The sequence below is a fragment of the Hemitrygon akajei genome, chromosome 11 (assembly GCF_048418815.1).
Source record: "Hemitrygon akajei chromosome 11, sHemAka1.3, whole genome shotgun sequence".
In the NCBI taxonomy this organism is placed as follows: domain Eukaryota; kingdom Metazoa; phylum Chordata; class Chondrichthyes; order Myliobatiformes; family Dasyatidae; genus Hemitrygon; species Hemitrygon akajei.
The window spans coordinates 110,105,476-110,119,235 of record NC_133134.1 but is presented as its reverse complement, the minus strand read 5'-3'; the positions used below and the strand labels follow the sequence as shown (position 1 = coordinate 110,119,235).

Below are 13,760 nucleotides of genomic sequence, written 5' to 3'. Positions count from 1 at the left end.
TACCACAGAGGACTTGCACTTGAAAGTGAGAGGGCGAAAGTTCAAAGGAGATGTGAGGGGCACGTTTTTCACACAGAGCAGTGGGTGGCTGGAATGTGCTGGCAGGAGAAGTTGTGGATGAAGATACAATAGAGGCATTTAAGAGGGAATGCTGGGACATGAACCATGTGCAGGCAGAAGGGATTAGGTGTCATTAGCTTAATTAGCTCGGTACAATATTGTGGGCTGAAGGACCGGTTCCTGTGTTGTTAAATGTTCTACATTCTGTAACAATATAACAATAACTCATTGCACCTATCTTGCCTCCAGCTTTCAGATTACACAGTTTGGCTTGCCTCAGTCCTCTGTGAAATTCGTTGCTGGGAAAGGCATCCAGCTTTCCATCGCTAATGGCTACATTAGTGTGAGGGGCAATTTTAGAGTAAAGAAGCGCCGTTTCTTGTAAGTATTCAGACCTTGCTTTACTTTTCATTCTTCCTGAGCTATTGGAGGATTCCAGTTGGTGACAGTGTACCCTCACTCTCCCTGTTTTGGGTTGGATTTTGGAAAGTGACGATAGTCTGCTGTAACCTTGTTGCCCAGGGGAACAGAGACGATTAGAGGCTAGGGCACAGCTCCCATCATTCTGCCCACTGTCTCCCATTTGGGTACAGCTCACTGTGAAGTGGATTTGAGGTGTGACAGCCTGGTTCCAGTTCTGTCATCAATAATCAGCAAAGAAACAAAACTGAGTTCCCAGCAGAGCGGTGTGGTTTATTTTCCTGACTCCAGCAAGTCTGCAAATAAAAACTGTGTCTGTGAAAAGAATTCTGGGAAATCTCACCCCAACCACAAACCTTCTCTTCAAAACAAAAAAGAATAGATAGTAGTTTGTTGCAATATTCGCATTTAAAGATTGCTGTAGTATGACTCCGACTGGACACTTACAGGCTCAGTGAAAGTGGACAAAACTGAGTCATTGAATCCCAGACAGTAGGTTGCTGTTGTAGTATTTCAAGGAGGCTAGTAGTCTCTGATTTACCCAGGGAGTACTCCAGACCTTGGAGAGACATGAAATCAATGGAAAAAAAGAAGCTAAGGACACCTTGGGAGAAAGATGGCGCAACATTATCTCTAGGACAAAATTGAATGGCCTTTTTCTCTACTACAAATGTTATGCAATTCTGGAAGAACACCCACTATTCCAAACTCTAATCCTCCAGCCCCCAGTAGAGAGGGGTTTAATACCAGACACTGGGACAATAAACATCAGCAGAGGTCTGGTTCTCAGTTCATTTGTCAATCTGTCTTCTTGTGCTTATTTAACCTAATGATTTTTTGGCTTCTCCCTACTGCAGTAGGATGAGTGGATCGTTTGTGGTAACTGTGAGCGGGCTCTCAATATCACAGACTGTTGGACTGACCCGGGACAATACAGGCCGTCCTGCGGTGCGCAGCATTGCCTGTTCATCCAGAGTAGGTGGTGTGAAAGTCAGGTTCAACAAAAGTAAAAGGTAATGCATAAGCACTTTTGGAAAGAAACTTCTTTGCTCTTTCTCTCCCTTGTGTTCTCTTCCTCTCCTTCATTCCTCTGCATTCTTGCTCAGTGGGGATTCTTCATTTGAGGACTAGAAGGTGAATGGTGGTTTAAAAGAGTTAATTACGATAGAATCTGTATATTCAGGTTGTGTAAGTGGTGTCGGATTTAGTGAGCAAGAAGGTAATGTCTTCAGTACTGAGCCCCAGTTTGGGTAATTCTCATTTTAGATTAGCCTTTTCCCATAAATTACCAGAAAAGTTCATTGGTCAGGATTTGACCACCAACAGACACAAAGATTGTTGCTAAAGTCCAAAGTAATGATTTGTGCACCTAGGGTTTAACAGCACCATGGGAGATCTGGTAGCTGTGAGAAGGGATCTGCCCTTGTATAGCAGAAAAATCCATTCCCTAATTAACCTGAAACTGGCTCCGCACTGCCCCCACCTTTTTGGCCTTTAAAGATGTCAGAGAATTAATGGCAATGGCCAAACCTGCTAGAAACACTCAACAGGTCAGGCCACGCCTGTGGGTTGAGGAGCAGAGTTAATAATCAGTTCAGAATTCCTCCAGTGCATTTTCTGTTCCCACTTCAGATTTCCAGGGGTGGCTGTGTATCTGAAAGGGAAAATCACTATCAGCGGACTAACCAAGGGAGTTGAAACTTCCCACGAGAAATGATAGAACATAGAACATAGAACAGTACAGCATGGGAACAGGCCATTCAGCCAACAATTCTATGTCGAACCAGCTAAAAAGCAATCAACACCACCCAAACACTAATCCCTCCCACCTACACCATGTCCATATCTCTCCATCTCTTTCACTTTCATGTGCTTATCCAAACGTCTCTTAAAAGCCTCTGATGTGTTTGCCACTACCACCATACCAGGCAGTGCATCCACAACTCTGATTAAAAAACTTACCCCTCACATCCCCCTTGAACCCACCCCCCTCTCACCTTCAATTCATGCCTTCTGGTATTATATATTTCAACCATGGGGAAAAAGCTAGCCCTGTTTACTTTCATAATCTTATAAACTTTGTCAGATCTCCCTCAGTTCTGGCATTCCAGAGAAAGCAACCCAATTTTATCCAGCCTCTCATGATAGCACATGCCCTCTAAACCAGACAGCATCCTTCTGTACCCTCTCTAAAGCTTCAACGGCTTTCCTGTTGTGGTACGATGGGAACAGTCTGCAATACTCCAGATGTGGCCTAACCAGACTTTTATAAAGCTGCAACATAACTACCTAACTTTTGAACTCAATGGTTCAACTAATAAAAGCAAGCATTCCAAAGCCTTCTTAATTCCTTATTGACCTGCATTGCCACTATCAAGGAGCTATGAACTTGGACCCCAAGATCTCTCTGCTCAGCAACACAGTTATAGATCTTGCCCTTAACAGTGTGCTGTCTCCTTCCATTTGCCTCACAAGGTGCAACACCTCACATTTGTCTGGGTTAAACTCCATCTGCCATTTCTCTGTCCATACCTACAAATGATCTATATCACACTGTATTCTTTGCCAATCTTCTACACTATCCACAACTCCACCGGTCTTGGTATTATCAGTAAACTTACTAACCCACCCACCTACATTTTCATCCAGGTCAGTTATATACATCACAAATAGTGGAGGTTCTGGCATAGATCCCTGAGGAACACCTCTAATTACAGACCTCCAGCTTGAATAAGTCCCTTCAACCACCACCCTCTGTCTCTTGTGCACAAGCCACCGATTCACTCCGGGCCCCTTGCATCTTAACCTTCTGGATTTGCACGCGTGAGTGTCTTTGTCAAATGCCTTAGTAAAATCCATGTAGACAACAACCCCGCCTCATCAGTCTCTTTCCATGTAGACAACAACCCTTTGTCAAAAAACTCAATCAAGTTGGTCAGACATGGGAGACGTCACGTGATGACGTAGGATCGAGACGCTGGAACCCAGCTCTCCTGTAAAAAATCAGTAAATTAATGTTTAAGTGAAGAAAAGTTAGTCAATACTTTCTAAAAGTTACTTATAAACTACTCCGGATTGTTTCAAGTTATGCCTTATAAACAGAAGATGAAGAAAACTACTACCGTGAAGACAAAGCAAGTTGGAACAGAATCAGGGCCCACCTCTGCCGGGGAGCCGCGGGCTTGGGTGCATTGTGCCGCCGGTGATGCAGGGCGGGGGGCTGCGGCGTCGTTGACTGTTTCTAGAGAGAAAGACCAACGAGAACTGCGCAAACGTGAAGGAAGGAGCATGCGCAAACGAGAACAACCTGAACTACAAATCCCAGTTACGACTGAAACCGAAAGTGAAAGTGAATCTGAGGGAGAGTCAGATTCTCTGGAAAAATCAGACAAAGATGGAGGTAAAAGTTTTTCTGGAAATATAGAAAAGACTTTGATGCAAATAATGCGTAAATTAGGCGCATTAAAAGTAATCAAAAAAATGATAAATGTGGAGACTATGTTTGAGAAAATGACAAAAAGACAGGAAAAAATGGAAAAGAGAATTATAGATTTGGAAACTACAATGGAAGACATGGTTGAAAGAATGAATAAAATGGAAGATTATATTACTGCCTGGACATCAGAAAGAAAACAAATGCTGGAAAAAGTTGATAAGCTTGAAAATTTTAGTAGACAAAATAATATTAAAATTGTTGGACTTAAAGAAGATATAGAAGGAGAAGATCCAATAAATTTTTTTCAAAAATGGATTCCTGAAAAATTGGAAATGGAAGGAGAAACTCTAATTGAAATTGAAAGGGCTCATAGAGCCTTCAGGTCAAGACCTCAAGCTGACCAAAATCCACAATCAATCTTGATAAAATGTTTAAGATACCAAGATAAAGAAAAGATCCTGAAGGCGTCTGCCCAATGTGCCAAAAAGAGAAATTGGCCATTGATGATAGCAGGGAAGGCAGTTCTTTTCTATCCTGATATAAGTTATAACCTTTTGAAGAGAAAGAAGGAATTTAACCCAGTGAAAAGAGTTTTATGGAAAAAGGGTTATAAATTTATAATGCGTCACCCAGCAACACTGATAATTTTTTTGGAGGAGGGAAAAAGAAGATTTTTTACCGATTATCGAGAAGCGGAGGAGTTTGCACAAAAACTTCCAAATACTCTCTAATTACACATAGAGATTTCCAAGTGTAATGGATTAAAGATGAAGACAGAGACAGTGTATGGAAGTCATGGACATTTAAGGATGACATAGGGGAGAAAAGCAAAATTTCAGATATACTAATCGAGAATAGTATTTTTTTTCTTCTTATATATATACTTTTTTATGTTACGGGTGGGCTGGGGAGCTTTGGATCGATTACTGCGGGATTCACGTGTGTAAACATGGCGATCGCCATGACCCATACAATAGAGGGGGGTAATGTGTTCTTTTTTTTTCATAACATTAGTAGGGGGGTATTTTGTTTTTTTCTTTACACTCTATTTTTCTTATATCTTTCTGCCTGGATGATCGGTGGGGACACACATAGCAACATGGAGAATTTTAGAAAGATTTCCCAAGATACCACGAAAGTTGAAAGATTAGGTATTATTATAGATTGGAGTAACATAATTGAAAATAATGACTAATTTACTGAATTTTTAAAGTTTTAATGTTAATGGGCTTAATGGACCGGTGAAAAGAAAAAGAATTTTAACATACATAAACAAAATGAAAATAGATATAGCTTTTTTACAAGAACCACACTTAACGGAGATAGAACATCAGAAATTAAAAAGAGACTGAGTTGGAAATGTTATTGCAGCTTCATTTAATTCAAAGGCGAGAGGAGTTGCAGTTTTGGTTAATAAAAATTTACCAATTAAAATACAAAATGTATTAATTGATTTGGCAGGGAGATATGTAATTATACATTGTCAATTTTTTTCAGAATTATGGACTCTTATGAATATTTATGCACCAAATGAAAATGATGTAAAATTTATACAAGAGGTCTTTTTGAATTTGGCTAACACACATGACAAAATATTAATAGGTGGAGATTTTAACTTTTGTTTAGATCCAGTTTTAGATAGATCAACAAAGGTTGTCACAAAATTAAAAGTAGCAAAATTAACTCCATCAAAGACTTAAATTTGATTGATATATGGAGAAGAATTAACCCAAAAGAAAGAGATTACTCATTTTATTCAAATAGACATAAAACATATTCAAGGATAGATTTTTTCTTATTATCAACGAATATGCAAGATAGAGTGAAAAACATGGAATATAAAGCGAGAATATTGTCGGATCACTCTCCTTTGATAATGACAATGATAATGATAGATAAAGAGGAACCAATTTATAGATGGAAATTTAATTCAATGTTACTAAAACGTCAAGATTTTTGTGATTTTATGAAAAAGCAGATTCAGTTCTTTTTAGATACAAATTCACATTCAGTTGATGATAAATTTATATTGTGGGAAGCAATGAAGGCATATTTGAGAGGTCAGATAATAAGTTACACTTCTAAAATTAAGAAGGAATATGGCAGTTAAAAACAGACCAGACTTCTAAAACGATAAAAGCAATTTGAACAAGAGTAAATAAAATTACTTATAAACCTTTAGAAATTAATGAAACTTTCAAGAATTTTTATTCTGAATTGTATAAATCAGAATCACAAAATTATAATGTTAAGATAGAAAGGTTTTTATCACAAATAACTCTTCCAAAATTAAATACCGAAGAACAGAAGAGATTAGATATGCCTTTTACATTAAAAGAGGTTGAAGAAGCTTTAGGATCATTTCAAAGTAATAAATCTCCAGCAGAGGATGGTTTTCTGCGTGAATTTTATAAAAAGTTTAAAGATTTATTAATTCCTCCTTTTATGGAGTTAATACATCAAGCGGAAAGAACGCATAAACTTCCAGAATCTTTTTCGACAGCTATTTTAATAGTATTGCCAAAAAAAGATAGAGATCTTTTAAAGCCAACATCATACAGACCTATCTCTTTGTTAAATACTGATTATAAAATAATAGCAAAAATCTTATCTAACAGACTATCTAAATACTTACCAAAATTAATACATATGGATCAAACAGGATTTATTAAAAATAGACAATTGGCAGATAATGTAACTCGGTTATTTAGTATAATTCATTTGGCTCAAAAGAGGGAGGAAATGAGTGTGGTAGTTGCTTTAGATGCAGAAAAAGCATTTGATAGATTGGAATGGGATTTTTTATTTAAGGTATTGGAAAAATATGGATTAGGGGAATCTTTTATAAAATGGATCAAAACCTTAACTATTAATCCCAAAGCTAAAGTAGTGACAAATGGTCAAATTTCAACATCATTTCAGTTCACAAGTTCAACTAGGCAAGGTTGTCCATTATCACCTGCTTTATTTGTGTTGGCGATAGAACCATTAGCTGAATTAATTAGAATGGACCCAGATATTAAGGGTTTCAGAGTTAGTCAGGAAGAATACAAGATTAACTTATTTGCTGATGATGTTCTGCTTTATTTAACAAACCCATTGCACTCGTTGCGTAAATTATCCTATAGATTAGAAGAATATGGGAAAATATCAGGTTACAAAATAAATTGGGATAAAAGTGAAATTTTACCTCTTACTAAAGGAGATTATAGAAAATGTCAATTAATAACTCAATTTAGATGACCGGCAAATGGTATAAAATATTTAGGTATAAGAGTCGATAATGAAATAAAGAATTTATACAAATTTAATTACTTACCATTATTGGAAAAAAATTCAAGAAGATCTTGATAAATGGATGATATTACCAATAACATTAGTAGGTAGAGTAAATACCATAAAAATGAATATATTCCCTAGATTACAATACTTATTTCAATCACTACCAATACAACTACCCCAGAAGTTTTTTCAAGAGTTAAATAAATATGTGAGGAAGTTTCTTTGGAAAGGTAAGATGTCAAGAATATCGTTGGAAAAATTGACATGGAAATTTGACCTCAGAGGGTTACAACTTCCAAACTTTAAAAATTATTATAAAGCAAATCAACTTAGATTTATTGCATCTTTTTTTGATGAAGATAAACCGGCATGGATTAGAATAGAACTAGATAAAATAGGAGAAAATATACCAGAAGATTTTATATATAAGTGGGAATCTAAATGGATACGGGAAAAGAAAGAATCTCCAATATTAAAACATTTGATTGATTTATGGAATAAGATAAATATTGATGATGAGATAAAGAAATCTTTATTAGCAAAGAGATCTTTAATTCAAAATAAACTTATTCCTTTTACAATGGATAACCAACTTTTATACAACTGGTTTCAAAAAGGGATTAGATATATAGGAGATTGTTTTGAAGGAGGTATATTAATGTCATTTGATCAATTAAAGAATAAATATAAAGTATCAAGCAACACTCTTTTTTGTTACTTCCAATTAAGGGCTTACTTAAGAGAAAAATTAGGTCAAACAATGTTATTGCCAAAATCTAGTGAAATAGAAACTTTAATTCAAAAAGGAAAAACCAAAAAATTTATTCCTTGCATGTATAGCTTGATTCAAAAACAGGCAACTAAACGAGTCCATAAGTCAAGACAAAAATGGGAAAGTGACTTGAATATTAAAATTGAAGAAACAAATTGGTCAAGACTATGTCTTGATAGTATGACAAATACAATAAATGTTTGGTTAAGATTAGTGCAATATAATTTTTTACATCAACTATATATTACACCACAAAAGATAAATAAATTAAATCCAAATTTATCTGATCAGTGCTTCCGATGTAACCAAGAAATTGGTACTTTCTTACATTCTACTTGGTCTTGTTCTAAAATTCAACCTTTTTGGACAAATTTAAGAGTTTTATTGGAACAAATTATTGGAACACAACCTCCACATAATCCTGTAGCGGTGTGCTACATGTAGCGCTAAAATAACGACACAGAGTCGGTAAACTGCAATTAAAGAAGAAGATTTTATTCGAACTTCACAGCCTTGCTTTAAAGCCTCCCTCATCCCGCCCTCCCCGGGCGCGGATGCTGTAAGGGGCACGTACTCACAAACCCCCGCAGGCTTTTCCCTTTGTTGGTGAAGCAGACCTTGCCTTTGTGCCGGCGCGCTGGCTATTTGTGAGCCAGTTCGAGTGCGCTAGGAATTGGGTGGCCACAATCCAATATTATTTCTATTAGGCAAAATTGAAGGGATAAAATCGAAACCCAAATTGAATAAATATCAGAAAGAATTCATAAAAATTGCACTGGCAGTAGCCAAAAAGGCTATTGCAGTTACTTGGAAATCGGATGCATACTTAAGTATAGATCGTTGGAAGAATGAAATTTCCAGCTGTATTCCATTTGAAAAAATTACTTATAATTTAAGAGATAAATATGAAACATTTTTGAAAATTTGGTGCCCTTATTTACAAAAGACAGGATTAAATATATAGGTGCTCTGAAGATAAAATAATTGGTTATTTGGGGAAAGACATAAATATATCTACTAAAATTATTACGAACTCCGTGGAGCATGTGGGGATCTTCCGATATCCAGGCACTCTTTCTTTCTTTCTTTCTTTCTACAGGGATGTTAGGGGGGAGGGGCTAAGCGGAGGGGGGAAGGGTATTCTTTTTTTTTCTTTCTGTAACCATCTGAAAACTTAATAAAAAAAAGTTTAAAAAAAAAGTTGGTCAGACACCATCTGCCCCACACAAAGCCATGCTGGCTCTCTGTAATTAGGCCATGGGTTTCCGAATGCTCATATATCCTATCCCTAAGAATTTTCTTCAGCAATTTCCTTATAACTGACATGAAACTCATCGGTCTATAGTTCCCAGCACTTCCCTTTGCTCCCTTCTTGAATAGAGGTACATTAGCCACTTGCCAGCCTTCCGGGGCCTCACCTGTGTTTAAAGAGGATGCAAGGAGCCCAGCAATCTCATTTCTTGCCTCTTACAATAACCTGGGGTAAATCCTATCAGGACCTGGGGACTTATGCACTTCAGTGTACTCATTAGTATGCCCAACACTTCCTCCTCTTGACATCTAAATGCCCTAATGTATTTTAACATCAACACTGATCTTCTGATCCTCCATATCCTTTTCCTTGATAAATACTGTAGTCATTAAGAACCTCACTCCTATTCCCCGCATCCAAGGAAATTTTCTCCCCTTTATTCTGAGTGGTCCCACCCTCCCCCATCTTGATGTATATATTGGCCTTGGGATTCATCTTAATCCTACTTTCACCTATATGAGGACTTTTCATGGCCCCTCCTGGCTTTCCTAACCCTTCTTTAGTTCTTTTCTGGCTTCTTTATACTCCTCAAGTGCTTCGCTTGATCCTAACTTCCAAAGCTTTACATACTTCTCCTTTTTCTTCTTGACTAGGTTCATCACATCTCTGGACATTCAAGATTTTCTTATTTTTCCATCCCTGTCCTTCTTTCTTACAGGAACGTACCTTTCCTGTACTCTGTGCAGTTGATCTTTAGTCGCCCTGCACATGGACCTGCCAGAGAAAAGTTGTCTAAATCTGCCAGTATCCAGAGTGAGGAATCCTTCCTAACAAGATAATGTGATTCCCCACTCGCAACAAACCTGCAGACAACCCATTTATTTATTAAAATCAGTGCTAACAGCTTGTCTTAAATGTGAAAGGAGACAATGAGGTAGTTGCAAGAGTACATATTTAATAAAAAAGAGTGAACATAGAAATCCAAACATAAAATACCAGCAACCAAGAACATTGACTTAGCCCATCCTTCCATGGAAGCTGCCTGACCTGCTGAGTATTTCCAGCATGCCCTACAAGGAGAAGAGATGGCCTTGCATCCAGGGGAACAGCCAGAATGGTCCTGTGGGATACTCAATTCTACCTAACTGGCCCCATTGACATAAATATATCCAGTAGTGAATGTGAAAAACAAATAGGAAGCAGTTCTGAGTCAAAATCAGAGGCCCAGGGTGGGAGATACATTGAGGTTTTCAGGAAAGAGTTGTCACAGGGCATTTATGAACTGTGGTGCAAATAAGTCCACAAATTGTTTGAAGAGATTTCCATGCAAATCTCAGGGATCCCCAGTAGTGTTGCAGAAGGGAAAAGAACAGGTACAAAGTTAAATGTTCATTTATTAAGACATAAAATGAAGCTATTCAGCCTATAGGTCACATGCTGGCTCCCAGCAGACAATTTCATGGGTCTTATTCCCCTACAGGTACAAGGAATGGATAAAGATGGTTTCAAATGCATGGTCACAGACAGGAGAACTACTAGTAGAAGAAAGGAGTTTGCAAAGACAGAGCAGGGGGCACATTAACAATGTTGTTTCAGGGTCTTTACGTGAGTCCTTGATCAGAACTTTAAAACTGTTTCATTCACTGTGAATGATTAATGATACATACAGTAACATGGCATTGGGCAGCGGAAAGAATAAATGAAGTGAAAGTTGATCTTAAAGAGAAACACGAGGCTCATAGACAGGGTGAATTCACTCAATCACTTTCCAATGGTTTAGGGTGAGAGGGGAGAGATTTAATATGAACTTGAGCAATGTATTCTTACTGGGAAGGTGGTGGGTATGTGGACTGAGCTGTCAGTGGAGGTAATTGAGGCAGATGAATTAACAACATTTAAAAGAAATTTGGTCAGGTGCATGGATATGAAAGGTTTAGAAGGTTATGTGCCAAACAATGGAAAATGGGAACAGCTCCTGGCATTTTTAGATCAGCTCTATTTACATGATTCACTAGGATCTGATTAGGTCTAATCTCAAAATGAGATAATTTACTCACACGAAACATTTGCAGGTGAAACATTTTGTGATGCTTACTCCTGCACGCCAACCTACATCCTTACTCCAGAGTATTTTCTGCATTCGCAGGTGATTCTGCACAATGCAAAGATTTGACCTGACCAGATAACATTGTGTTTTGCAGATGGTTGGGGATAATATTCCGCACATTCGTTGAGAAACCTGTTAAGTCTAAAATTAACAAGGAGGTAAGTCAGCTCCCCTCAGCCTTCATACTGGATACTTAAGCTGTTAAATCGGACACCATTGCAGATGTACAACATGAGGCAGAACACTTCAGTCAAGCATTTTCTCTTTCTTCACAGATTTGTCCACAAGTCTCTAATGTCATCAATGATCTGGAAAAGAAGCTAAAGGACATGAAAAGTAGGTTGTTTTACATTCTTCCTCTTCCATCACCTTCCAGAGACTCACAGGAGGAAGTTGCCTTGTGTTCCCTAGAATGAATCAGAGGAAAATCGTGATCCCATATCTGTCCTTGCTTACATTGTATTAGCCACCAGCAGCCATTGGAGAGTGAAGCTGGAAAAACTGAAAGAAAAACAAAGATAATGGGGACACTCATTAGGTTGGGAAGAATCTGTGGAGAGAGGCAGCATTGATGTTTCAGGGGCCTTTCATCAGAAGTGGGAAAAAGAGAAAACAAGCTTGTTTCAGCAGAGAGAACAGGAAGACGAAGAGCATGGGTGAAATAAAGGAAAATCTGTTTGTGTGAGGCTGCTGACCTGAAGTGGCATTTTAAGGAGGGATTTAAGCTCAAATTAAACTGTGCTATATAAGAATGTGTTGCAGATGACAAAGCTGTGGGACCTGCAGGTCAGAGTAGGTGTAAAAGAAATTCAAAGAAACACTGTGCCAAAGTAAAGGCGGGCAGAACTGGCCAGTGCTGATTCATACAGAAAGAAAGAGTGAGCTATCTATTGATTCAACACTGATCCCCACTGGTTGCAATGCATCCAGATGAGATGTCGTCCCTTGAGCTTGTGTTCATTGTGCAGGAATTTACAGATTGATGGATCATAGTGGGATGGTGAATTAAAGTTAAAGCCTCATCTGATTTTAACTCCACTTTTACTGCCCCATTAAGTCTTACAATCTTACCCTGCCAGAGATATTTCCTTTAGTCCTAACCATCCTGTTTCACACCTTTCCTGCTACCTAAAACTAACTGTGCAGCACACAGAGAGATTCTTCAGCCTAGATCTGTGTCAACCATGATGCCCAATTAAATTAATCCAATTTGCCTGCACATGATCTACATCCCTCCATTCCTCACTCCTACTAATAACCCTTCTTGGAAGCAAGGGGATAAATAAATATACACTATAAGTGGAAATGAAAAAGAAAAGATGCTGAAAAATTGAAATAGGTCAGACAGATTCTCTGCAATGAGTAAGAGAGTTAATACTTCAGAATGAAGACCCTTGGCCAAAATCAATTTTGGTATACAAGACCTTCACAGACATCTCAAAATGCTTCACAAGCTATAAACTGAGAGTGAAAACTTACGATAGTCATTTAGTGTGATCAGAGTTACCAGTGACAAGGTGACCTGCTGATCATCGGTTGTATTGGTTTAGTGGTATTAAGGAACCCAAGGGAGATGACAATTGAAACAGTGACTGTCAGCTTGAATTGAGCATTTCACCAGAAAGATGAGGCAACTGAGAATTCAGAACTCTCTCTGGAATGGTAGATGCACAACAATTAACAGCCATTTGTTTCCAAATATTTTCAAGGAAATAGAAGATTTGGTTGCACAGCTAGGTGTAAGGACAGGACCAGTTTGTGAGGGAAGGAATGCAGACAAGGGAGGTGAAGGAGATAGGTGTGAATGAATTGAAAGAGAACATGACTGAGTCAAGTTATGTCAAAACGAGGTAGAGTTTAAAATATGAGAGTACACAGATCTATACAATCAACTTGATGAGGATGGAAGGGATGGGTTATATAGGTGATGACAGAGAAACAAGTTTTGGTTTGGTTGGAATCTTAGAATTGAAATGCAGGCCCTGGTGATGGTAACCTCTGAAGGATCAAAGCTCAGTGCTGAGGAATGGACTTGAGCATCAGGGAGACTGGTAGAGGAGGATGTGAGCTCTGTTTTAGAGGCCATGGAATGTAGTTTTGGCAACAGATATGATAGGAGTAAAGCAAAAGCTCATCTTAGAGGCACGTTGGATGGCGATGTTAATTATTTCCTTGGTATTGGTCTATTATTGTCATATATAGCGAGACACAGTGGAAAGCTTCTCTTGCATTCTGTTCAATTGACACATACAAAATGCTGGAGGAACTCCACAGGCCAGGCAGCATTTACGAAAAAGGGTACAGTCAGTGTTTCGGGACATACAGTTTACATCATTGCAAAATGCACTGAGGTAGAACAACGTAACTATGCAGAACAGGAGAAGTGCAGTGCAGGTAAAGAATGAAGTGCAAGTAAGGAGGTAGAATGTAA

The 13,760-nt window shown here is 38.1% G+C and overlaps 1 protein-coding gene across 1 annotated transcript in view; it reads left to right on the top strand.

The window, feature by feature from the left end:
• LOC140735900 (bactericidal permeability-increasing protein-like) overlaps positions 1 to 13,760 on the top strand; it is a 50,362-nt gene that overhangs the window by 20,928 nt on the left and 15,674 nt on the right. The window contains exons 3-6 of the mRNA XM_073061493.1: positions 310 to 441; positions 1,338 to 1,493; positions 11,424 to 11,487; positions 11,605 to 11,665. Of these exons, the coding sequence (XP_072917594.1) occupies positions 310 to 441; positions 1,338 to 1,493; positions 11,424 to 11,487; positions 11,605 to 11,665 (413 nt within the window). The remainder of the gene's footprint in view (positions 1 to 309; positions 442 to 1,337; positions 1,494 to 11,423; positions 11,488 to 11,604; positions 11,666 to 13,760) is intronic.